General features: G+C 51.4%; 1 protein-coding gene across 11 annotated transcripts in view; it reads right to left on the reverse strand.

The window, feature by feature from the left end:
• Positions 1 to 3,115: 3,115 nt before the first annotated feature.
• Positions 3,116 to 22,554, reverse strand: part of PDE4A (phosphodiesterase 4A) — a 34,758-nt gene continuing 15,319 nt past the window's right edge. For 9 of the 11 annotated variants that reach the window (XM_043978229.1, XM_043978227.1, XM_043978224.1 and 6 more), the window contains 14 exons: positions 16,806 to 16,997; positions 16,493 to 16,526; positions 16,229 to 16,302; positions 16,094 to 16,143; positions 15,567 to 15,679; positions 10,760 to 10,853; positions 9,621 to 9,811; positions 8,574 to 8,672; positions 8,266 to 8,430; positions 6,818 to 6,917; positions 6,264 to 6,418; positions 4,972 to 5,094; positions 4,231 to 4,413; positions 3,116 to 3,889 (listed from right to left, as the gene is read on the reverse strand). In XM_043978229.1, coding sequence (XP_043834164.1) covers positions 3,311 to 3,889; positions 4,231 to 4,413; positions 4,972 to 5,094; positions 6,264 to 6,418; positions 6,818 to 6,917; positions 8,266 to 8,430; positions 8,574 to 8,672; positions 9,621 to 9,811; positions 10,760 to 10,853; positions 15,567 to 15,679; positions 16,094 to 16,143; positions 16,229 to 16,302; positions 16,493 to 16,526; positions 16,806 to 16,997 — 2,152 coding nt within the window. In that variant the 3' untranslated portion in view covers positions 3,116 to 3,310. Of the gene's footprint in view, positions 3,890 to 4,230; positions 4,414 to 4,971; positions 5,095 to 6,263; positions 6,419 to 6,817; positions 6,918 to 8,265; positions 8,431 to 8,573; positions 8,673 to 9,620; positions 9,812 to 10,759; positions 10,854 to 13,740; positions 14,949 to 15,566; positions 15,680 to 16,093; positions 16,144 to 16,228; positions 16,303 to 16,492; positions 16,527 to 16,805; positions 16,998 to 22,059; positions 22,102 to 22,554 lie in introns of those variants that run through there. The other 2 variants (XM_043978226.1, XM_043978231.1) reach the window with 2 other exon arrangements.

The raw sequence follows: 22,554 nt of genomic DNA on the forward strand, positions 1-22,554 counted from the left end.
CCCTCTCTGGTCTCAACTTTCCTCCTCCCTACCTAAACTCTTTGCTCCAACCTGGCCTATCTCTTCCCCTCTCCAGTAGATACCTCTGGGCTATCTTGTCTCTAAATCTGACCTATACTTCAACACCCAAGTTTAATTCTTTTCTCTTTGCTGAATCTCTTCCTGACCACCCCAAGGTCTCTACTGGATGCCACTGTATTTTCTCTGTTCTTTGAAGCCCCATTGAACTTATAGTCAGAGCCTATTTCTCTCTTATCTCACTGTTGAATTCCTGGAGAGTAGACATCACTATATACTAGAGCTAGCTCAGTACTTTGCCTAAGGATTAGGGAAGGGGCAGTTATTAAGCGTGGGCTAATAACCAGGAGCATGTTGTAGATCATGGAATGCTGGGGTTTGAAAGGACTATATAGGATCATAGGATTTAGAGCAGGAAGGGGACTTTGGAGATAAACTAGTCCACCCATCCTCCCCATCCACTCCCCTATTTAATAGATGAGGAAACTGAGGACCAGAGTGACTTGCCTAGAATCACATGGCTAGTGAATCGAAGAGCCAATATTCAAACTCAGATCTTCTGACCCAGCCAGATTTAGGGTAGGGGCTCTACCTAGATTCCCATCAGACCACACTGATGCTGAGCAGAGTTCAGAAAGAGTTCTACACCTAGATGAAGAAACAAGAGGTCATCTGAGCAGGTCAAGGTCAAGGCAAACAAAGCCCGGAGCAAAGTAAATAAAGTCACACCAGTCAGATTGGTCTGTTAAGGCCTCACTTTAATTGGAGACACCACTGACAGCCCAGTGGACAAAACACCAGAGAATTGCAGAGCCCTCATAACCACCACCACCAAAACCCACCCCCTCCATCATCCCTCCAAGGCCAGGGGTGGGGGGGGTCAGAGCCCATGGTTTGGTGGGGGGATGGGGAAGGATGCTGGGGTTCACCCTTCTCTACCCCCTACCCACCTGCTGCAGGGCCTTTGGTGAAAATTGGCTGGGCATGGGGACAATGGCCAAGAGCTCCTTTCCTTTCCCCCATTGCCAACCATATCCCCCTATCCCTCTAAGGAAGGAGGGGGCAGGATCTGCCTCCCCCCTCCCACAACACATCTCATGAGAATAATAATTATAATCGTAATAACTCTACACTCTCCCACTTGTCTATATTACATAGTATAAATACACTGGGGGCTGCCTCACCAGGAGGCTCCCCTGCCCTGCCCTGCCCCCCCTCCCCAGGCCCCTCTCTCTCCCAGTGGCCAGAGTGGAGGACAAGACAGAATGGGACAGGACCAGAGGCTGGGAAAGGGATAAATTGGAGGGCAGGGGCTGGTTTCCCTTTGTTCTGCTGGAGAATAATTTACAATCCATCCTTACAATATGTACAGAAGGTGGCGGCACAGCCCCCACCCTTACCAGCTGGACAGAAACCACTTTCTTTACAAAAATAAACCCTGTACAAGAGCCCAGGGGAGGGGAAGGAAGGGGTGGGAAGGAGGTGTGAGGAAGGGCATGGAATCCACTGAGGCAGAAGGATCAGCAGACAGGAGGAGGAAGAAAATGATAATAATAACTCACATTTATATAGAGGGCTTCAAGGTTTACAAAGCACTTTCCTCACAACAACCTTGTGAGGTAGGAAGTGTAAGTGATTATTATCTCCACGTTAGAGAGGAGGAAACCAAAGCTTGCCCAAGGTCACACAGCTAGTGCCAGAAGCAGGATTTGAACCCAGGTCTTTCTGAGCACTCCAAGGGTCTGTGCTCTTTCATTAAACAGAAATGACTATGATGAGCAAAAGAAAGAAGGGAGACAGAGAGAGATGGAGAGCCAGAAAAGTGTATGGAAGGACAGAAATGGATCACAGAGGGATGAAGGAACAAGAGAAAGGGCTAGTTGTTGCTACAGTACTGTGTGTGATCAGAATTGGTGAGAAGGGGAGGTGCAGCAAAGGAAAAGAAATATCACTGCCCTTTTTCTACCTCCCCAGCCTGTGGGGTGGGGGACTTTCCTCCAGAGTGGACCCCACCTCCTTCCCTGCCCCGGGCACTGCTAGATGGAGAGGGAGAGCCCTATCTTTCTGACCTGTGGCCCAAGAGCCCCTCAGCTCCCAGTGGTTGGGGCACCTGGCAGAGGCCAGAGGGACAATATAGACAGGGATTACCAGGAGAAGAGGCAGCTTTGGTTCCCAAAGGAGCAGGAGTGGCGGCTGCCAGGGGAGGGGAGAAGGGGAGGAGTGGGGTTGGGACTTTGGATCGGGTGGGATTTATTGCTTGGAGCTCCCCCCCATGGGGGGCCAGCTGGGGAGGGGAAGGAGGGGGTTGAGGGGGAACTGCAGTCTCCTGAGCATGGACCCTCTGCTCCCCAGCTCCCCTCACTGTCCCCCCAAGGCCACAGGGAGGGGTTAAGGCAGAAACAAGGAGAGCAAACAGCAGCTAGGTAAGAGGGAGACAGAGCTTCCCCCTCTATCCCATTACAGAGGCCAAGAAAACTCATCACACCCTCCAAAGGCAAAACTGAGGCCTAAGGAGAGGTTGGGCTTGAGGGAAGGGGAGAGGCAGCCCTTCCTGCCCTTTCTGTCCCACCCAACCCGCCCCCACACACACATTCACATACACACACACACACCCGAGTTTTTGGCAAAATTAAAAGAGCAAAGAAAGCGGCTCAGGGTGCTGACCACACTGCTCAGCCCCGCAACACACACACCCTTCACCCCAGCCCTGCTCCCCACTGTATTGCCAATCACTGTGCAAAATAAAGAGGAAGACTTTCCTGGAGGTGGTAGGTAGCCTGGGGTGAGTGTTGGCTAGGAGATGGGGTCCCCTCTTGCAAAGTGAGCCCTTGCTCCCCTAGGCTGGCTACGCCCAGCAAGGGGCACCCCGAGGAGGGCCTACTCACACCAGGACAAGATAGAAGTTAGTACTTGGGCACAGACTATGCAGAGGAAGACTGAGCCCTAGAGGCTGGGCTAGGGAAGGGCATCTACAGTTGTTGTGTTACATTCCCTTTTTTTCTTTTTTTCTTTTTTTTTTCTAAAAACTTCATAGTTAAAAACGGAAAAAATATCCCCCCTTTCCCCTGACCCCCACCCCTTCCCCTCTGTCCCCCTCCCCACTCCCTAACCCCACCACCAAAAAACCCAGCAGGGAAAAAAAAGAAAAAGGGGGAAGAATATTTTTCTTTTTTCTTTTTTTCCAAAACTGCAAGTTTTTGCTGCTGCTTCCGGAAAAAGGTGGAGGTGGTTGGTGGAAGTGGAAGTGGAGGAGTCCAGGGCTGGGGAGGAGTTAGGGACGGGGAGATGGAGTTCAGGATGGACACCCCAGGTCCCCTAGGCTGGATAAGGTTGGGGCTTCCAATGATGTTTTTTCCTCTGCTGGCAAAGAGGCATCGGCCTCGGCTACTTCCCCGTCTGACTCCAACTCCTGAGGCGATCCGAGCAGGGACTGCTTCGCCTCTTTGGCTGCCGTGGGCTCCTTTAGTTGCTGTTCCTCCTCCGTCGAGTCTGGCCTTTGACAGGTCTCTTGAAGAACCAAAGCTCCTGAGGGGCTTAGGGGCCTTTCGGAGGGTGGGGCGGGCAGGCGGCCCTTTGGGGAGCCACAGCCTGGGCCTGCCCGCCCCACCTCGGGGACTGGCTCGTCCTCTTCCTCCAATTGTGCGACTGTCTTTGTGGCTGCTGTATCTTCCTCATGGATCAATTCAAAGTGGAACTTGTCCTGGCCCTGGCCAGGTGGCTCTTCAGGGGGTGGTGAGGGGCTCTGTGGGATAGCACTATGGTACCAATCTCGATTATCCTCCAGCATGTCCAAAATCTCCTGAGCATCGGGGTGAACCAGGTCTGCCCACGTCTCCCATAGTGGATGCACAATGTAGTCGATGAAGCCCACCTGGGGTCAGGGAGGGAGCAAGAGAATCAATCCCCCTGTGACCCTTATCACCAGATAATGTGGTATGAGACCCCCATGTTTTCTTGGAACAGTAAAGGGTTCCTCAAGAATACTGGGGAGGGGGAGGGAACCAGGCATCCCATGCAAGGCCCTCTGGGGCCATGTCTTGTGGCAGTAATGGGGTAGGTCAGAGATTCCTGAGGGGCTGCAGAAGGGGAGAGGGTCATGCCGTCCTATGGAGAACATGGAGGGTCCTTTGGGAATAATGGAGGAGTTAGGAAATCCCTAGACATGGGAGGGCAGTGTCAGAGATTTTCAGGGCAAAAGGAGGGGGCTGCTACCTGTGATTTCTCCACAGATGCTGTGTGCTTGTCACACATGGGGCTGATCTCCATGCCTCTTTCCCGTTCCTTGTCTCCCTGGCGGAAGAATTCTTCCATGATCCGGTCAGTCCATTGCCTATACAGTGCCAGTGGCTTTGTCGGGTTGCTGAGGTCAGCACAGTGCACCATGTTCCGAAGGACCTAGGGAATAGACAGGAAGTCAGCTCTCCTTAATCAGAGGGCTGGAGACTAGAAACTCTGGGTTCTAGTTCTCCTTTTGTCCCATGGCACTTGAGCATCCTTTAGAATCCCAGCATTGGAAGACATTTAAATAGAAAGTCATTTCTTCCAACCCCACTCCAGGCAGGAATCCTCTCCCATCTCCCCAACAAACAATCATCATCGATCGTCATCTTCCAGACCCCCAGTGGTGGGAAGCTCACTCCCACATAAATCAGCTTATTCCATTTGGGGATTGATCTCTAGTTGCTAGAACTTTTCCCCTTGCCTGGGACCTCAAGTTTTCCATCTGAGTAATGGGAAGAACAATCTGCCTCAGCTCAGTCCCATTGGCACCTAGGGCTGATATATGGACAAGGTGAATTGAGAAATTGAAGGTAGCTCCGGAGAACTATCTTAGGCAGGGGACAGCATGGGAATGCAAGAAGTTTCTCAGCCAAGTATCTTCTCATTTCCAGAGTCCTCACTGAGTGGGTGGGGGTGAGGCCTTCAGTTAGACCCCAAGGATTTACTCCTTACCTGGATTCGGTCCGTATAGTTGTCCAACAGCAGGACCCCTGAGCTTGTCACTTTCTTCGTTTCCACCATGGTCTTGAGGTCAGCCAGAAGGCTCATGTGTTTAGACATATCTGTGGCCAGCACCTGTGGGTGAGAGTGTGATCACTAACAGGATCAGGGAACCCTGTTTCTTCACTGTGGTTAAACTCTAGACCTCTGACCTTTACTCATTCCCTGCCTTGAGCTTCTGTCTACTCCTGCGTCCAGCTCCCAATCTCCCCTTGACTCTGATTCCTGACCCCAGCTTCCCCCATCCCCAAAGTTATAACTATTCCTGGGGTACATTTAATTTGAGTATGCTAATGAGAGGATGGATGCAGACAGTGACCTTGGGATATCCGAGACAAGCCTGTGTTGCTATTGCCACTTATCCTGGGCATCTTGCATGGGGTAGGTCCCCCTGCTGAGTAGCTAGTAGGTAGTCTGCCCAGGCAGGGCCAGTTGAATTGGTGGGTAAATCACAGGCCCCAGGAGAGAGCTCCAGGAGGGTGCTAACAGCTAAGTAACACAAGTGGTGTCAGCCTGGGACCAGCAAAGGCCTCTGCTCACATTCTCCCCTAGGCTATCAACATGGAGAAAGAGAAGAGGCAGTGGGCATGTATCCTTTTGGTGGTATTTCCCAAACACACACACACACACACACACACACACACACATACACAGGTCAAGGTGTTAATTATAGCTCTGTCAAATCCCTGATCCTGACTTCTCTCATACTGTCTACCCAGCTACTATGTTGATTACCCTCCTTCCTTCCTTCCTTGCATGTTAATGATCTCCCATTGATCCTTCTCCCCAACTCCCTGTACTACATCAATGATCACCCCCAGAGCCTTAACTAGGCGTTATGGTGCTGGGGTTTTGGGGGAGAGTAGATTAATCATTTAGATGTAGTCATTCTGGGCCTGGGAGAGGCAGAATATAGAGAATAACTCCAAACCCCCAATATCACAAACCCTAGGAGGGAAAGGAGGTAGCAGGTGGGTCCTACCCTACTCCCTGAGAGAACCCAAAACAATAGGACTCTAAGGAGTGAACAAAAGAACAGGAATTGCATTTCAAGGTACGAGGTTGGCAGCCTGATTATCTCAGAAAAGTGAAGAATGCTTCCCAGATGTCAGATACCCTCAGGACCCTGGGGCAGATATCCAGTAGATTGGCCTTAAGTACACCTCTGTTTCCTACCACTAACCATTACCTCAGCCTCCCCCCATCTCCACCATGTCAATGGCCATCCCCCAGCCCCTCTTCACCATGTCAATGACCATCCTGCGAAGACTCTGCCTCTGCCTCTTGTTTAGGTTCTGGAAGATGTCACAATTCTCCTCCTGCAGTAGCTTGAAGCCCACAGCCAGGTGGTGATTCTCCAGCACAGACTCATCATTGTACATCAGGGCTAGTTCTGAGTCTGGGGAGAGGACACTTGAAGTCAGACATAGGGCAGAGTGCTTCAGCCTGGCCTCTCCTCCAACTCCCCACACCAATGGCTCTCCTTCATTCTATTCCCCCCCCACCCAAGACATCCCTCTTCACTTTCCTCTTCCAGGACCCCTCCCCTGTAAATCCCTGCCTTCCTTCAAGGTCTCCCCAAGGACCCTTCAATGCTCCAGAGATTCCTCCTCACTCCATTCCACTGTCCCCAAGCTGGTTACTCTAGCACTGGGGATAAGGGTGTAGGAGCTCAAAGACTTGAAGTATCTCTGGGCCTTAAGGGTTTTAGAACTAGAAGGGACCTTCTTGAGTCCAAACCCTTCATTTGAAAGGAGGGAAACAAAAGCCTTGCTAAAGACAGGAGAGAAGGTCTTACTGGTATTGATGAGGAACTGGTTAGAGACCCCTGGGTGGTCAACGTCGTGGATGGCAGCAGCAAACAAAGCAGCTAGGATTTCCAGATCTGTGAACACGGCCTAGGAGTACCAGGGCACAAAGGAGCAAAGGGATAAGGGACCGCCTCCCCAGAAGGGTGAATGAGAAACAGAAGGCCAGGGATACAGAGGGGCAGATTCCAGCAGGAAGGATGGGGGTCAGGCAGCAAGCAATAGGCAAAAGGGTAGGGGCTGTGTGATCCTGTAATTCCTCTCCTCGATAGCCTTTGGTGACTCCTCATGGCCTGCGGTCTAAGGTAAAGGGGGCATCATGGCACAGTGGAGAGATTCTTAGCTTCTGTTGTTTTCAGTCGTGTCTGACTCATCATGACCCCATTTGGGGTTTTCTTGGCAAAGATACTGGAGTGGTTGGCCATTTTCCTTCTCCTGCTCATTTTACAGATGAGGAAACTGAGGGGAAACAGGGTGAAGTGACTTGCCCCGGGTCACAAAGCTAGTAAATGTCTGAGACTGGATTTGAATTCAGGAAAATGAGTCTTCCTGATTCCAGGCCTGGCACTGTATCCACTGTGCCACCTAGCTGCCCTAAGTGGAGAGATTACTAGTCCTATATTCAAAGGAGCTGGGTTCAAATACCACCTTTGAGGCTTATTACATGGGTGACCTTCCATAAGTCACTTTGTATCAATCAATAGACATTTCTGATGTCCCTCCCTGCTATATGCTAGGTACAGTGCTAGGTGCTGGAGTCTCACTGGGCCTCAGGTTCTTTCATATGTAAAAGGAGGGGTTTGCCCTAGATAGCCTCTGGAACCTTTCTAGCACTAGACTGAGGATCCTCTAAATGTCTAGAGTCTGACATCCAAGACCTTCCATACTTTTATCCTCCCCTTTATGTATGCCTTCCATTCAGATAAGCTTGACTTTTCTCCATACCCTTTCACTGCCTTTCCCTCCCCATCTTCCCTGAACCTTCCCTCCAGTCCAGTGCCACCACCTCCAAGGACATTGTGGGCTAGTGGGAGTCAGGAAGACCTGGATTCAAATCCTGCCTCAGTCACCTATTAGCTAAATGTGACTCTGGGCAAAGCATTGAATCTCTTTGTGCCTCTTCTGCTAAGTGAGAGAAGTGGGTGGCTTCTAAGATGCCTTCCATCTCTAAATCTGACGTTTTAAGGTCTCCCTCCTTACATTTTCTTAGAAAATTTTGCACTTGCCCCCTGTCACCTACCTGGTATCTCATTGATTTCTGTATGATTAGACTATTAAATACGAAAGAACAGGTCCTAGCTGATTCTGTATCCCCAGCACTGAAGGAATAGCTTTCAACAGAATAATCAATATTTCTTGAATTAAATTGAGCTTGAAGGGTGCAGGGGACCCCATGGGTCTTTAGAGGACAGGAAGATGGGGGGCGGGTAGGCCTTACATCAAGTGCTGGTGTGGCCAGAAGCACATGTGTGGACTGCAGAACATCAGCAGCATGCAGGCTATTGTGATAGGCCACATCAGCGTGGTAGTGGTCCTCCAGGGTCAGCATGTAGGTAACCAGTGTATCCACTGGGATCTTAAAGGTCTTCAGCAGGTCCCTTTCCTAGGAAAGAACCGGAGAGACAATTGCTATCTCCTCCCCAAACACTCCTTCATCGACATTCCCCCTAAGCCTCCAGGACCAAGTGGTCTTGGTGTCACCCCACCCCCAAATTCAGCCACCCCACGAGAACCCAGCCCCCACACCTGGAATATGGTGTACATGATACATCCTAGGGACCGGCCATTGGAGAACTCAGCTACTTGGAAGATGTTAAGGCCCCACTTGTTCAAGTTTTCCAGCTCCTGGTAAGATAGTAGAAGGAGGCTCAGACCTGGATTCAGAGGCCTGCAGCTTCCCCCAACCCCAGTATGCTCCCTTAAGGCCTGTGAGGAACCTTGCCCCCATGCCCCATTCTCAGAGGGGTAGACTGAGGTGCTGGAAGATTATTATGCCCTGCACCTAAATTGAACTAGCTATATACAGATCACCTCACCTCTAGGATATGGGAGGCACTGGGAAGATTTCCCCCTCCACCCCAAAATGTCTCCCCAGGCAGCCTGTCACAGGGTCTGAAATTTCACCTTTAAGTCTTCCTTTGGGTTAAGCCATTGACTAACTATGAAAATGAGGTACCCCTAGCAGAGGCAAAACACTGTGCGTGCTTCCCTGCCTCAGTTTCATAAGGAGGTTGGACTAGTTGACTACTGAGGGGTCATTTTAGCTCTAGCTATATGATCTTATGATCCTAAGTCTCTTCCTCCCTTTCTGAGCTCTAGTTTCCTTATCTGATAAGGAAGAAGCTTAGAGAAAAAGCAAAGGTCCTTGACCTTTCTGGTGTCACAGACCCGCTTTGGCAGTCTGGTGAATTATGTGGACTTTCTCAGAATAATGTGTGTTGCTTACGTGCACAATTGGGAAAAAACGCTCAATTTCAGTTAGAGGTTAATGCAAATAAAGATACAATTTTTTTTTCACCCAAGTTCATGGACCCCCTGAAATCACTCAAGATCCACGGAGTCCAGGTTAAGAATCTCTGGATGATCTCAAAGCCCCTTTCTGCTCTTAAAAACCCAGCCACAAACAACAAGGCTTCAAACTGAAAGGTCATCATTGATTAATGCCTCACTGTGAAGCGTTCCATCATACTCCTTCCAAGGGAAGGGGAGGCTGGAGAGGGTTGGATTTAGAGTCCAAGAGGAGCTGGTAGATGAGATGAGGACCCATACACAGATGGGCACGCAAATACGCACCTTGCCCAGCAGCTCTTCCTGGTCAGTCTTGACCCCAAATCGGGGAATGCCAGAGTTGCTGAGACTGGAGCTATGTGTGAGCTTTTTGACCCCACTGATTTGGGACATGGGTTGCCTCTGTGGCTGTTGCTGAAGCTGATTCTCCTGCTCCTTGGGTGTAGGGGATGGTATCTCTACATCAGCCTGCTTGTCTATAGAGGATGGGGGAAAGAGAGATCCACAGGGCATGAGCACTCCTTGCTTTGGCCCCTGTTTTCCACCAAGACACCCCCACAGCTCTTCCAGGGATTGGGGGAGAACCCTTCCGAGGACCCCTCCCCCTAGGGTCTGGCGATCCTTGCTGCACAGGAGTAGATGAGGGCTTTGGTAAGCTCACACAGGAGGTTGTTGTCACGGAGCCGTTCATCTCGGTGGCTATTCAGTGGCTGGAAACCACAGAAGACACAGGGGGCCCTTCGTGAGGATATGGGCCTGGGTAGGGCCAGATGACCAGGGTTGGGGCTGGTGTTTGGGTTGGGGTTTTTAATACAGGCTGGGCCAGGGGGTATAGAGGCCTGGTAGCTGCTATTCAGACAGGGCAGGAACCGGGATGGGGACAACAGAGTGAGGCGCTGAAGGCCACAGTTGGCTAGAGAGGCATCATGGCCTGGCAGGAAGCTGATGTAGTGGCCTGAGTTAATCCGGGCACTGGAAGGTAGAGGCAGCAGAGGAGGGAGGGGGATGGGTGTTGGGGCCTCGGGCTCCATGGCCCCCCCAGGACCATCCAGGGGGGCGAGGAGGGGGCGCAGGGCACCCTCTCCTGGGGGGCTTCCTGCACCCCCCCTCACTACACCAAGACTTGCATTATGATCTCAGGTGGCCCACTAGCCAATAGCTTGGGACTACCTGGAATGTATTTGCCTACCAGTCTCCCATTGGCAAGAACCCTCAGAGCTAACCCCTGAGCCCAGAGAGAAACCTCTTCAGAGTTCCAGGGGGCTGACTATTACCAAATCCTCCCTTTCTTGGAGGACCTCCCTGCCCTCATCATAGTCCACAGTTAAAAACTGTTCTTCCTCAGCAGCCCTGAGGTTGAGTAAGGACCTAATGATACTGTGATCCAGCTGGGCCAAAGCCCGCCAGGCTCCCCACTCACTCACCCAGGAAGGTGGTGGAGATGTATTCCGAGACCTGGTTCCCCGACCGGCTCATTTCTGACAGGTGTGTCAGCTCACGGTTCAGCATCCTCTTGAACTATCAAGCCCAGTGTCATGGAGGGTAAGGGGAGAAATGGGAGACATGGTGAGGAGGAGGAGGAGGAGGAGGAGGAGGAGGAGGAAGAGGAGGAAGGAGCTGGCTAATCCAGGCCTGGGGGGCAGTGGAGTATCTGAAGAGGTGTGTGTATTAGGGTGGGGTGGGCAGTGGTTCACCAGTTTAGAATTCCCAAACCTCCTGGCTAAAAGGAAGCTTAGCAAATAGCCCTCATTTTATACAGTAAAGCTAAAGGAAGTGAGGTATCTTTGATTCTTAAGCCAGTCAGTCAGTAAACATTTATTAAATGCCTACAACATGCCAGGCACTGTTTGATCCCCTCATCTTAAAGGTGGCAGCCTTCCTTCTAAATTCTTTTTGCTTTCCCCAGCATCCCTCTTTCTTTTGTCCAATCGGGGGCTGCCAGGGCTAGAAAGACACCAGAACCCTCTCTCCCCATGCCCCGGGGCTGAGCTGTGGCCAAGGGGATATTTGGGGAATACACTCTTTCTTTTACCCTCCCCCTCTTCGTAGGAGAGAGGGATCCATGCTTGGAGGCAGGACTCTAGGGTCCAATGGCCCTAGGGGAGGGGGCACCCTGCCAGTGCCAGGGAGGGAGCTGGAGGAAGGGGAGGGGCTCCTGCTTCCCTGGTGGAGCCAATGGAGTGGAAAGAGAGCTCAGTCTCCATGGTGATGGGAGTCTCCTTAGCAACTGCCCCTCCAACCAGCGGCTCTGGCTGCCGGAGGGAGGGGGGTATGCAGCCAAGGGCACCTTAACCCCCAGCTTCTCGAGACCCCAGGCCAGAGACTCTTGGGAGTTGTGAAGGTACTGGGCTCCTGGGGACTCTGGGAAGTGGAAGCAGGCAGGGATGTTGCTCCCAGTCCATGGTGAGGCTTGTCCCTGGGGAGTTCCTGACAACCTGGCACTCAGCCACTCCAAAATCTGGAATGTCCTTGGGTGGGCTGGGGGTCCAGGCTTACCCCATTCTCAGGAGGTAAAGCCTCAGAGTGAATATGGGGACTTCCTAATGGAGGGGGATTGAGAGTAAGCCTTCTCTCCTGGGCCTCAACTCACACACACACACACACACACACACACACACACACACACTCAGGACAGTAGGGTGGACAAAGGAGATAACAGCCTAAGATAAGAGAGCCTGGGTGGGTGTCTGAGGGTGCTGCCTATGACTGCTTGTCCCATCTCCAGAATACATACAAGATACACAGAGACATAAGCATGCCAGGCCTGTGACATTGTAATTGAAGGAGGAAGGACATAGCCCTTGGATATCTGGGCTCTCTCTGGTGGCCCCCACAGCCATTACCGTGACCCTTCAGGTTAGAGACATTTCCCTTTCCAACCTCAGGCAGCCTCCTTTAACCCCTAGACAACACGGAGCCTGGAGTGGAAAGCAGGAAATGAGGGTTTACTTTAGTATACTATAGTCTGACCCCATAGTTTAGGGGTCTGTGTCCTGGTAATATTGATGGGAAGTGAGGCTAAATCAAGTAGTTATCTTAACAACTGGGGCTTCCCAAGTGCTGTCCCAGGGCACTGGGGGTCTGCACACTTATGCTCAGAGAAACCCATATAGTCACTAGCATACAGGTTTACAAAGAGGGTCACAGTCATAGACATACACACACACAATCATACATGGTCACAGTTACACAGGCTCCTAGACAAACATAGAAAGACTCTTATAGAGTGACAGTCACAGATGTGCTATGTCAGCTACACATGTCAACTACATACTTAGAGTTACAAACACAGCAGGACATAGTCACAGACCTACCCACAGGTACAGTCACATGCACAGCCATAGAGAGACACACAAGTGCAGAGCCACAGATACAATCTCACACACACAGAGTCACAGACACACACAGACATACAGAACCAGGCAGAGAAACCTAATTCTGGTCACAGAAATACACAGGTATTGGCATAGACAGCCATAGCTACATGCCCATAGAGTTGTAGGCAGCCAAAGAGACAAACACAGAAACAGGGACACATAGAGGGTCACACATATATAGGCACAGGCACACAAGTTATAGGCACACAGTTGTAGGTAAACACAGACATACAGCATCACAAACACAGGGATCTCAGATTTATGGAGGCCCAGGCAAACAGGGGTACAAATTACTTACACAATTTACACACAAGACTAACAAACACTCAGATCACAATCACAGACAGCTAGAGCCAGGATCACAGATATGCACAATCACTCACTTATACACACACGGATACACACACATACACACAGGGTCACAGACCTATACAGTCAGACACCCAGGGTCACAGACACTCGGAACACAATCACAGACAAACAATCAGGGTCACAAGTACACACAGTCTCTCTTTTTCACACGCGCACACACACACAGACACACTCTCAGGGTCACAGACACTGAGATCACAGTCATATAAAGACTGACTGACAACCAGGGTCACAGATACACACGGTCACATGCAGTAACACAGACACGCAGACCAGTCATAGGCAGACACACTTGGGGTCACAGATACACACAGTCACACACAAGGGCATAGATTCTCAGATCATAGTCACATATACACACACACTGCCTGCCACCTAGGGTCACACATAAATATAACCACACACAGGGTTGCAGACACTCAGATAATAATCACAGACAGATAGTCACCCAGGGTCACAGATTCACAGTCATACACATGGAGTCACAAACCACACAGATCACAATCACACATACACTGGGTTGCAGCCACACAGGGTCACAGAGACACATATAGTCACATACACAGATTCTGAAGGGGCAGCAGCAGTATCCATGAGAGCTAAAACTAGAGTGTCCCCTCCCTGTTCCCCAGCCCTGGCCCTGCTGGGCTCCCTACCTGGTCCCACCAGCCCACCAGCCATGGTTTGGAGCAGGTCTCACAGAAGAAATCCACCAGTGGCATCTTCTATCCTCAGCCCCCAGCCTGGGGCAGGGGGGAGGCCAGATGCAGGTGGTGGAGCAGGACAGGGTGGTGTCCCAGGGGTGGGGGCAGTGGGCCGCTGGGTTGGGGAGGGGGTCCTCTCCCCCTTTGGTGGGGGGCCAGGGACACAGGCAAACAGAAGTAAAGAGGACCCTGTTGTTTGAGCCCCAGCCTGGGTACAGAGATGGCTTCTAGGATCCTGGGGGGAGCCTCGGGCCGCCTGGCTTGGGTAGGGGGGGGGCCGGGGGCTCTCTCCTCTAAGGCCGCAGCCCCCTCCCTGCTCCCAGCTCCCCGGCCCAGCCTGGCCAAGCCTATTACATCCTCCGGGTGCCCCCAGGCCAGCCCTGGCAGGCCCCCCAAGCTCTCTCTGGCACTTGCAGTCCAGAGGTCTCCCTGATAGCAGCAGTAACAGCGGCGGCAGCGGCAGCAGCGGCGGGGTCAGAGGGAGGGGAGGGACATCTTCCCATGGAGATGGAGGAGGAGGTGGAGGCAGCAGGAGGAGGGGGAAAGTAAGAGGCTGGGCTTCCTGAGGGTGGGGGAAGGGACCGGGGGCGATCAGTTGGGGGTTCGGGCCCCTGTGGGGCTGCTCCCCAGTGGGCCTCAGCAGCGGAGCCGCAGGCAGGATCCTGAGTGTTTGTGCGCGTGTGTGCGTGTCTCAGCCCCTCACTGCAGCACTGGTAGAACAGACTGGGGATATGATGTCAGGTGGTGCTGGAGGTGGGGGGAGCTGAGGGGAGGAGGAGGAGCTGTTAAAGGGGCAAAGAAAGCAGGAGGAACATCAGTGCAGGGATGCCAGGCACCGTCACACAAAGATGGGAAGCCAGAGAGTGTCTGTGTGTGTGCACACACGGACACAGAGACGTTACAGATGCGTCAATAGACATAATAAGTGCTTCCTAGTCGTGGGTATGGAGGTACACACACGCAGACCCACAGAAAGGCTCATTGGGCACAGGTGCACAGACACACCAGCCACACTCACACTCTATAGTCACACGTACAGACACGCTATACAGTTGTCCACACAGACACCAGAGACACAGGGGACAGGGGAGGGAGGAGCTTTCTCTGTCTGTCCATCCGTCCATCTGTCTGTCTGACTTTGTCTCCATCTCTCCCTCTTTTTGTGTATCTCTCCCTCCCTGTCTCTCTGTCTCTGTCTCCCCCTGTTTCTCTCCCTGCCTCTCCCTCTCCTCTATGTCTGTATCTCTGTTTCTTTCTGTCTGTCTGTCTCACACAGTCACACACACACACACTCTCACACACACGATCACTCACACACACACACACACACACACACACACACACTCCTGGGCCTCCTGCTAAGAATGATACATTGACCTTAAGAAATGCTTTGCATCTGGAAACTTTGTTCCTTCTTACTTCCTTTATTCACCCATCCCTCTACCCCTGGAAATTGAGGCCTCTCTTTATCCTGGGCTACCACCATCTGGTATTGGGAGTGTCAGAGTTTCAGTTTGAGAGTACCCTGGGGTCATAGAGGACCCAGGACCCCCAGTGCCAGCCCCCTCCTCCCCTCCCCAGTTTGCTAATCTCAGTGATGCAGAGGGAGAAGAGTTCATTCCCAGGATCCTAGAAATCATCTCTGCCCTCAGGCTGGGAAAAGTACACGAGGCTCAAAATCCTGGTCATGTGCCCAACATAGCCTAGCTTTGAGCCCCTGGCAGTGCCAAGGAGCTTTCTGATTCATCCATTTGGGGGCCAAGTAGCCACAGGCTTACCTTGTGGGAGGCCATCTCACTCACAGACCGGTATGTCTGCATCGTCTCTAACTGGTCCAGGCACCAATCCAGTTCCTCCAGGGTCTCCCGGGCCAGCTGCTGGTAGGTCTCCTCTGGAGAGGGGAGGGGTATGGAATGACAAGGGGCCAGAGGGCTAGGGCAGCAAGATCAATGCTGTTCCTGAGCAAGACAGTTTGGCCCCATCCCTGCTCAGGGTGCGTGGACAAGACCTGGCCTAAGCCCCTGAATGCTCACTGTCCAGGGGCCAACATTTGTTCTTTCACTCAACATTTAACTATTTGCTCATCGCAGGTTGCTATGCTAGGAGATGTGGAAATGCTATAGCCACTACCTTCATGGAGTTCTACAGAGATGTAGACAGAGAGGGGAGGATATGTGCAGAAAATGACAATGGGCCAAATTTTGAAGTGCATTAGATTGGTGCAAAGTGTTATAGCAGGAAGGGCCCACCTTGGGCAGGACCCTCACCATCCACTCCTTCCTCTTCCCATGCCAAGGGCTGTTACCTGAGAGTGTGGCTTTGCATACTGCTGACTGATTGCACATTGGGGACTTCCTGGGGAAAAATAGACATGGCATGAGCCCACACACACAAAGGATCCTTGGGCATCAGAGCCCCCCGCCCCAGGCTGGGCACTCACTTGTTGCCAACAGTGGCTGGTACATTGGCCAGAAGGGAGAAGTTGCTTCGGACACTTCTTAGACTTGCTAGCACCTGAGATGGCAGAAGGGTAGTGAATAAAACCCCTGGCCACTGGGCCAAGCCCTGGCATTCAGGAGAGTCCTGAGTATAAAGGACTCCCTGACTGCCATGCATGAATTTCTCTCTAAATCATTTTCTTGAGTGACTCAATCCACACCACCACCACCACCACTTTCTTCAAGGTTTCCTTCTTCCAACTGACCTGGGCAAAGGGTGTCACAATCAAGTCTTCATGTCTGCAACAAATCATAGTTGGGTATGGGTGTTAGAAACCAAAGGTCAGTGTTTAGAATCTTGGGGAGCTAGGTCTCCCATACCCTGAAACTATGCCAATGGGGAAGCCAGCTGGCTTGGGAAAGGTGGGCTCTGGGACTAGGGCCAGAGTGGGTCCACAGCCTTGGAGGGATATAGACAAGGTTTTATCATGCTTGGGGAGTTGGGGAGGGGATATTGATTCGAGATGATCTTGGGGACCTGGGAGAATTAAGGGGATGGTCAGGAGGAGGTATACTCACACTTCACTGGCAATGGAAGAGTTTCGAGACATGGTCTTGGGTGACATGTCATAGTCACTGTCCGAACGGTACAGGAAAGACTCACGACGCTGGCTCTGGGGGGCACTGGGGGGCAGCACCAGCCCTGGGCTCGCCTGCGAGTCCAAAGGGCTGCGTCCTGGGGATGGGGAAGGTCCATTCTCCACCTCAAAGCTGCAACAGGAAGAGAAGAAGAAAGGCAGAGGGAGAGGATGGGGAGAAAAACAATGAGAGACAGAGAAGAGGAGAGAGACGGACGGAGAGAAATAGAGACAGATGAAGAAAGAGACAGAGACAGAGGTGGGGACAATGATATAGATAGGAACTGAGAGAGAGACAATGAGAGATGTCAGAGATACACTTAGAAACAAAGAGGAGAAATGAGGACAGAGATTGGGGAAGATACAACTAGCAGGAGACATGGAGAGACAGAAGGTAAGGAGGAGTCCTTTTCCAACCAAAGGGTCAAAGTGTTCACTTCCTACCTTCCCCACTGACTGAGATGAGCTCCCCTTGAGCTGGGATATGGTGCAGTGGTACCATGGAAAGTGCTGGACATGGAGTCAGGAAGTCCTAGGTTTCAATCTAGCCTCTGACACTTACTAGCTGTGTGACCCTGGGCAAGTCACTTAACCACTGCCTGCCTCCATTTCCATAAACTGGGAATAATAATAATAGCACCTGCTTCCCAGGGTTGTTGAGAGGATAAAATGAGATATTTATAAAGCACTTTGCAAACCTTAAAGTGCTACATAAATGGTAGCTATTACTATTATGATGGAGAGTGTGCACAAGGAAGAGCAAACATCAGAGATGGGTTTCTGTGATTAAATTAATCAGAGGAAAGGTTTGGCAGAAGGAAAGAATGGCAAGAGTCTGGAAATGAGGGTTGGAGTCCTGGTCCTAGCACTGGGCTTTGCACACAGTTGATATTTAATAAATCTCATCGAATTGAATTGAATTGGCTTGGTCCTGACTTTGCTGTTCTTAGCATGGGACCTCACCAAGTCACTTCTCCCATATGGGCTTTCATTTCTCCACCTGAATAATCAGGGAACTGAATGAGATGCTCTCTGACGTCCTTGAATATCTGTTTCTCTCCTCAGTCTCTCCTGACACCCAGAGCCTAGGGATGAGAGAAAGGATATGACATGGGAACTAGCCCCTCCTCCCAAGGCACTGAGGAACAGGGGTACTATTTCTCTAGGCTCCATCCTGGTTTTTCCCAGAGAAAAACTTCAAGGAATGAGTGTAAGATGTATAGTTTTAGGAGACAGCCTGAAAGAGAAGGGTGCAAGACTAGGGATACAGAGTCTCTCTCTCTCTCTCTCTCTCTCTCTCTCTCTCTCTCTCTCTCTCTCTCTCTCTCTCTCCCCCCTGTCTCTGTCTCACACACACATACAAACACACACTCACTACAGACCTGGAGACATACAGAGAGAAACTGACAGAGACTGGACAGAAACAGACAGACCTAGAAACCACAGGAAAAGACAAGCACCAAACTACAGAGACCGTTTCTGACACAAGGCAGAACAAAGAGATTCAAAAAGAGTCTGAGAGAGAATTACTAGACAAAGGAGACAGACAGACATTCAGTCAGAGAGACAGACGATTCCTAAAGAAGGGGGGAGGGCTGGCCCCTGACTGACAGACAAGGAATCAACAGCCCAGTTCTGGCCTTGGCACCTGGCCCAGCTCAGTCCTGGCATGGCGCCTGCCCCGCCCTCCCCTGGGGACCCATGTCTGCGCACTCCTGAGCCCTGGGGCTGGGTACAGGTGTAGGGGGGGAGGTCTCATGAGCCCCCTGTTTGTGCTTCCAGGAGCTCAGCCTCTGCTTAACCCTGTCCTTGCCACACAACAAGGAGCCAGCCCAGGCCTGGGGGAGGGAAAGGTAAACTGTGATCAGCTTGGATTTGAGAGGGAAAGGTCTGATCCCAGGAGAAGAAGGATTCATCACTTTCTGCCAGGGAACAGAGGTTTAGGATCTGTGGTCTTGCCCCATGGCTGGAGCAGGGGGAGCCTAGACACTCCAAGGTCAGGGGATGGAGATGTTCTATCTCACCATCACCCAATATCCCCCTTTACAACCTGAGATTCCAAAGTGTCTCTTCAGGTCTTGCCTAAATCCAGCAAATTCATCCTACAATGTAGCCCCCCAGTAGAGAGATCAACACAGATAGGGATCGTTCTTGGGAGCCTTTATTCAGGCCTTTCTGTTCGCCTGTTCTGGTGGACCTCTCTCTCCATTCAGCCTACCTAGCTCCCCAGAAATGTTATCCCAACAAAGAACTAGAGGTCGAGAAGCCATTCCATTAATTCCAAATGCAGAGTTGGGGAATTATCTGGAATTTTGGTCCAAAAGTTCTGCCCCTCAATCTTTTTTTCTTTCTCACATGATCTCTTCTGGAAATGTCACTCATTCCTCCCAGGGCTTCCACTCCCACCTTCCTGAAATTGATTCCTAAATCTTCAGCTCCAGTCCTGACTGTTCTGTTCTCAACCTGCTTCTCTGCTTAGTGTAGCTGTCCCCCTAGTGTCTTAGATTCAGGGCATCCAAAACCAAGCTCATTACCTTGGCCCTGCAAACCTGCTTCTCCTGTTGACTTCATTATTGCTGTCTGTGCCACCACCATTGGCCATTCAGTCTCCCATATTTTAACCTCCCTCAAGGTTATCTTTGTCTTTTCTCTTTCCCACATCACTTGGCACAACTTTCCATTACACCTTACCTCACCTCAACACACACACACACACACACACACACACACACCCCTTTCTATTTCCAAATATATTACCCTAGTATGAGCCAAACTATCACTGGCCTGGATTATTACAATTAACTCATAGGTCTTCCGGATTATAGTACCTCCCCTTCCCAATGCATCTCTTATGCTGTTATCAGACTCATGTTTGCTTGCTTCTCAAGTAAAACTCAGATTCATCTGACTGGCTTCCAAGGCCTGTCATGGTCTGGCCTAAATCTATTTGTATCTCCTCTGCTGTGCATTTTGCTTTATGTCCTCTACTCTACCACCTTCATGCCTTTGCTCATGCTGTTCCTTATACCCAGACTGCCCCCCCATTTTCGTACTGAATATATATTCATGCATGCATGTATGTATGTATATTATCCCAACTTCAATGCCACCCCCCAAATGGCTTGCCTGATCTCCCCCTTCTCACTTGTAACTCACATGGCACCTAGTTTGTTCCTAGAGGCACAGTGGATAGAGAATTGGGAACGGAGTCAGGAAGACCTGAGTTAAAATCTGGTTTCAGATGCTTAATAGCTGAGTGATCCTGGACAAGTTCATTAACCTCTGTTTTTTCAAATGTAAAAATAGGAATTATAATTGTACTTACTTTGCAGATTTGTTGTGAGGATCAAATAAAATCCTATTTGTAATAGCATGGCCTCAGGACAGTGTCTGGCACGTAATAGGTACAATATAAATTTCTAGTCTCCCTAAAAATTCATTTTACATTTGTATATTGTCCATTTGGAACTAGAATATCATATATTTGTTACCCATGTTTATGCTTTATCTCTCCACCAGACTCTAAGCCGAATGAATGCAGGCAATGTATTTTACCTAAATTTTGTATTTTTCCTTAGAACTAAGCAAAGGGCACAGGTGACAAATATCTGAGCGACTGAACTGAATTTTGTCAGCAGACCACCCTGTCTTCTTCCTCCCCCCCCCCCCCCTCCACCTTGAGCTGGATAACTGAGCTACTTGTGGTTTCTGATATCTCCCCTCTATCCTACCAAACTTCCTGAATTCCGGGCTCCTTCAGCCTCTGACATACAGGTTCCATGGGACCTCCCCTTCCCACCAACCCAATAGGTCAGATTTTGCTGGAATGATCAGGGTATCTGGCTCACTGCTTGGACTGTCCAAACTGTCCCCTCCTTCCCTTTCCTCACCCATTGCAATGGCCCCTCCCCCTCAGGCTCCTGGGGCTGACTTAGCCCCAAGAAAGTTCCTGGTCTAGTGACTACAAAACAAGTATATTTGGGGGGGGGGCGGCGCAGAATAATTCTAGTGGCTGAATGTATATGCATGTGCCTGAGACTGTTGTGCAGCTGTTTGTCTTGGAGACTGCAGTCTGAGTATGTTCTCAGTCTGTTCTGAGTCTGCATGGTTTTCAGTAACTGCCCAGGGTTTGTATTCAGTGTCTGCATGTGACAAGGTCTGTTTTCAAGGCTCCTGCTGTGTGTATGCCTGTCCTCATGTGTATCTAAGACTGCTGGGTTACTGCAGTGTGGCTCTCTGTGTGATTATTTGCCTGACACTGCTGGGCCTGTGTGTGTGTGTGTCCGAGCTTGCACTGTGTCCTATGAGACTGCTGCCTATCAGCTTCTGTAGTCCTTAAGGTGACTGGATTGTTGTTCCTGGGTTGGGGAAAACTTAGCACTTGCATGGTGGATCTGGGTAGACCCAGACCTAGAACCTGTGGAGTCAGCTCCCTTCCAATGTGGTTATGCTGGAATCTTGGTACAGGGGCTCCTTCCACTGGGAAGGTGACCAAGGCAAAAAGATTAAAGACTCCAAATTGCATAGCACCTGAGAGGCCATTCTAGTCCAAATCCTCACTTTGCAGATAAGGAAACTGAGGCTTAGGGAGGTTCAATGACTTGCTCAAGGTCACATTTAGTAAAGGCCAAAAGTGGGGTTTGATCCTACGTCCTCTGATTCCAGTGGTTCCACTGTCCTTGGCACAAGGAGCAGTATCCTGAATCCTAGTAACCTTACTCTAAGTCTCCCAGCCCCTGTCCCCCCTTAAGTTTCTCAGTCCCTTGGTCCTCTGAGTCCTCTCAGCTCCTTAATTCCCTCAGCTCTTGTGTCCTACACTAAGACCCTCGAAGACCCCTCCACGTCCCCAAGTGGCCCCTACAAAGCAGGCCCTCTCTCCTCCTCCATTTCCCCCAGGCCCCCCTCTCTTGGACTCTAAATATACTCAGAGAGAGACACAGGAATCTTCCCCTCTTTGGTTTCCCCAGTCCCTCAGCCCAGACAAGCTAGAGTTTCAGGGCCAGGGCACTAGCTTGGGCACTGGGATGGGGGTGGGGGTACTGAAAAGCCTAGGACGCGGGGCAACAAAGGCTGGAATTGGTAGTTCTCAACTGGCTGAGAAAGGGCTCAGGCCTTCCCTCCCCCAGGCAGAGCAGGCAAAGTCTGGGCCTGACAGGGCCTGGGTCTGGGTCCAGGCTATGAGGCTGGACACCCACCTGACGGACTTGGTGAGCCGGTGCTGGCGAATGTCCTCGTCACTGAAGGAGAAGTGTGTAGCGGGCTCAAAGCCGGCACCCAAGAAAGTCAGGGGCCGGGCTGGGGGCAGCGCCAGGGCCAGGGCCGGGGGCCGACGCTGGGGTCGGGGCTGGGCCGGAGGCGCCCCCGCCTCCCCCGGGGAGCCGGGCGGGCAGGAGCCAGAGAACATGGGAGCGGCGCATGGAGAAGCTGGGTGCTACGGCAGGCGCTGGCTGGGGCTGGGCTTGGCGCCGGGACTCCGGCGCGGGTCCCGCTCCTCGCTGCCCCAAAACAAGGTGGTAGTGGATCCGCCAGACTGCGATCGGGAGCAGCCCTGAGGGCGGAGGGGACGCACCAGAGTCTGGGGCCTGTGGCCCCGCCTTTGGCAGGAGGGGCCAAGAGAACAGCCCAGGGTCACCCCCAAGGGACCGGACGAGACCCAGGAGTCCTGGAACCCGGAGCATAGCGTGGCGCTC

Source organism: Dromiciops gliroides, chromosome 1 (genome assembly GCF_019393635.1).
Source record: "Dromiciops gliroides isolate mDroGli1 chromosome 1, mDroGli1.pri, whole genome shotgun sequence".
In the NCBI taxonomy this organism is placed as follows: domain Eukaryota; kingdom Metazoa; phylum Chordata; class Mammalia; order Microbiotheria; family Microbiotheriidae; genus Dromiciops; species Dromiciops gliroides.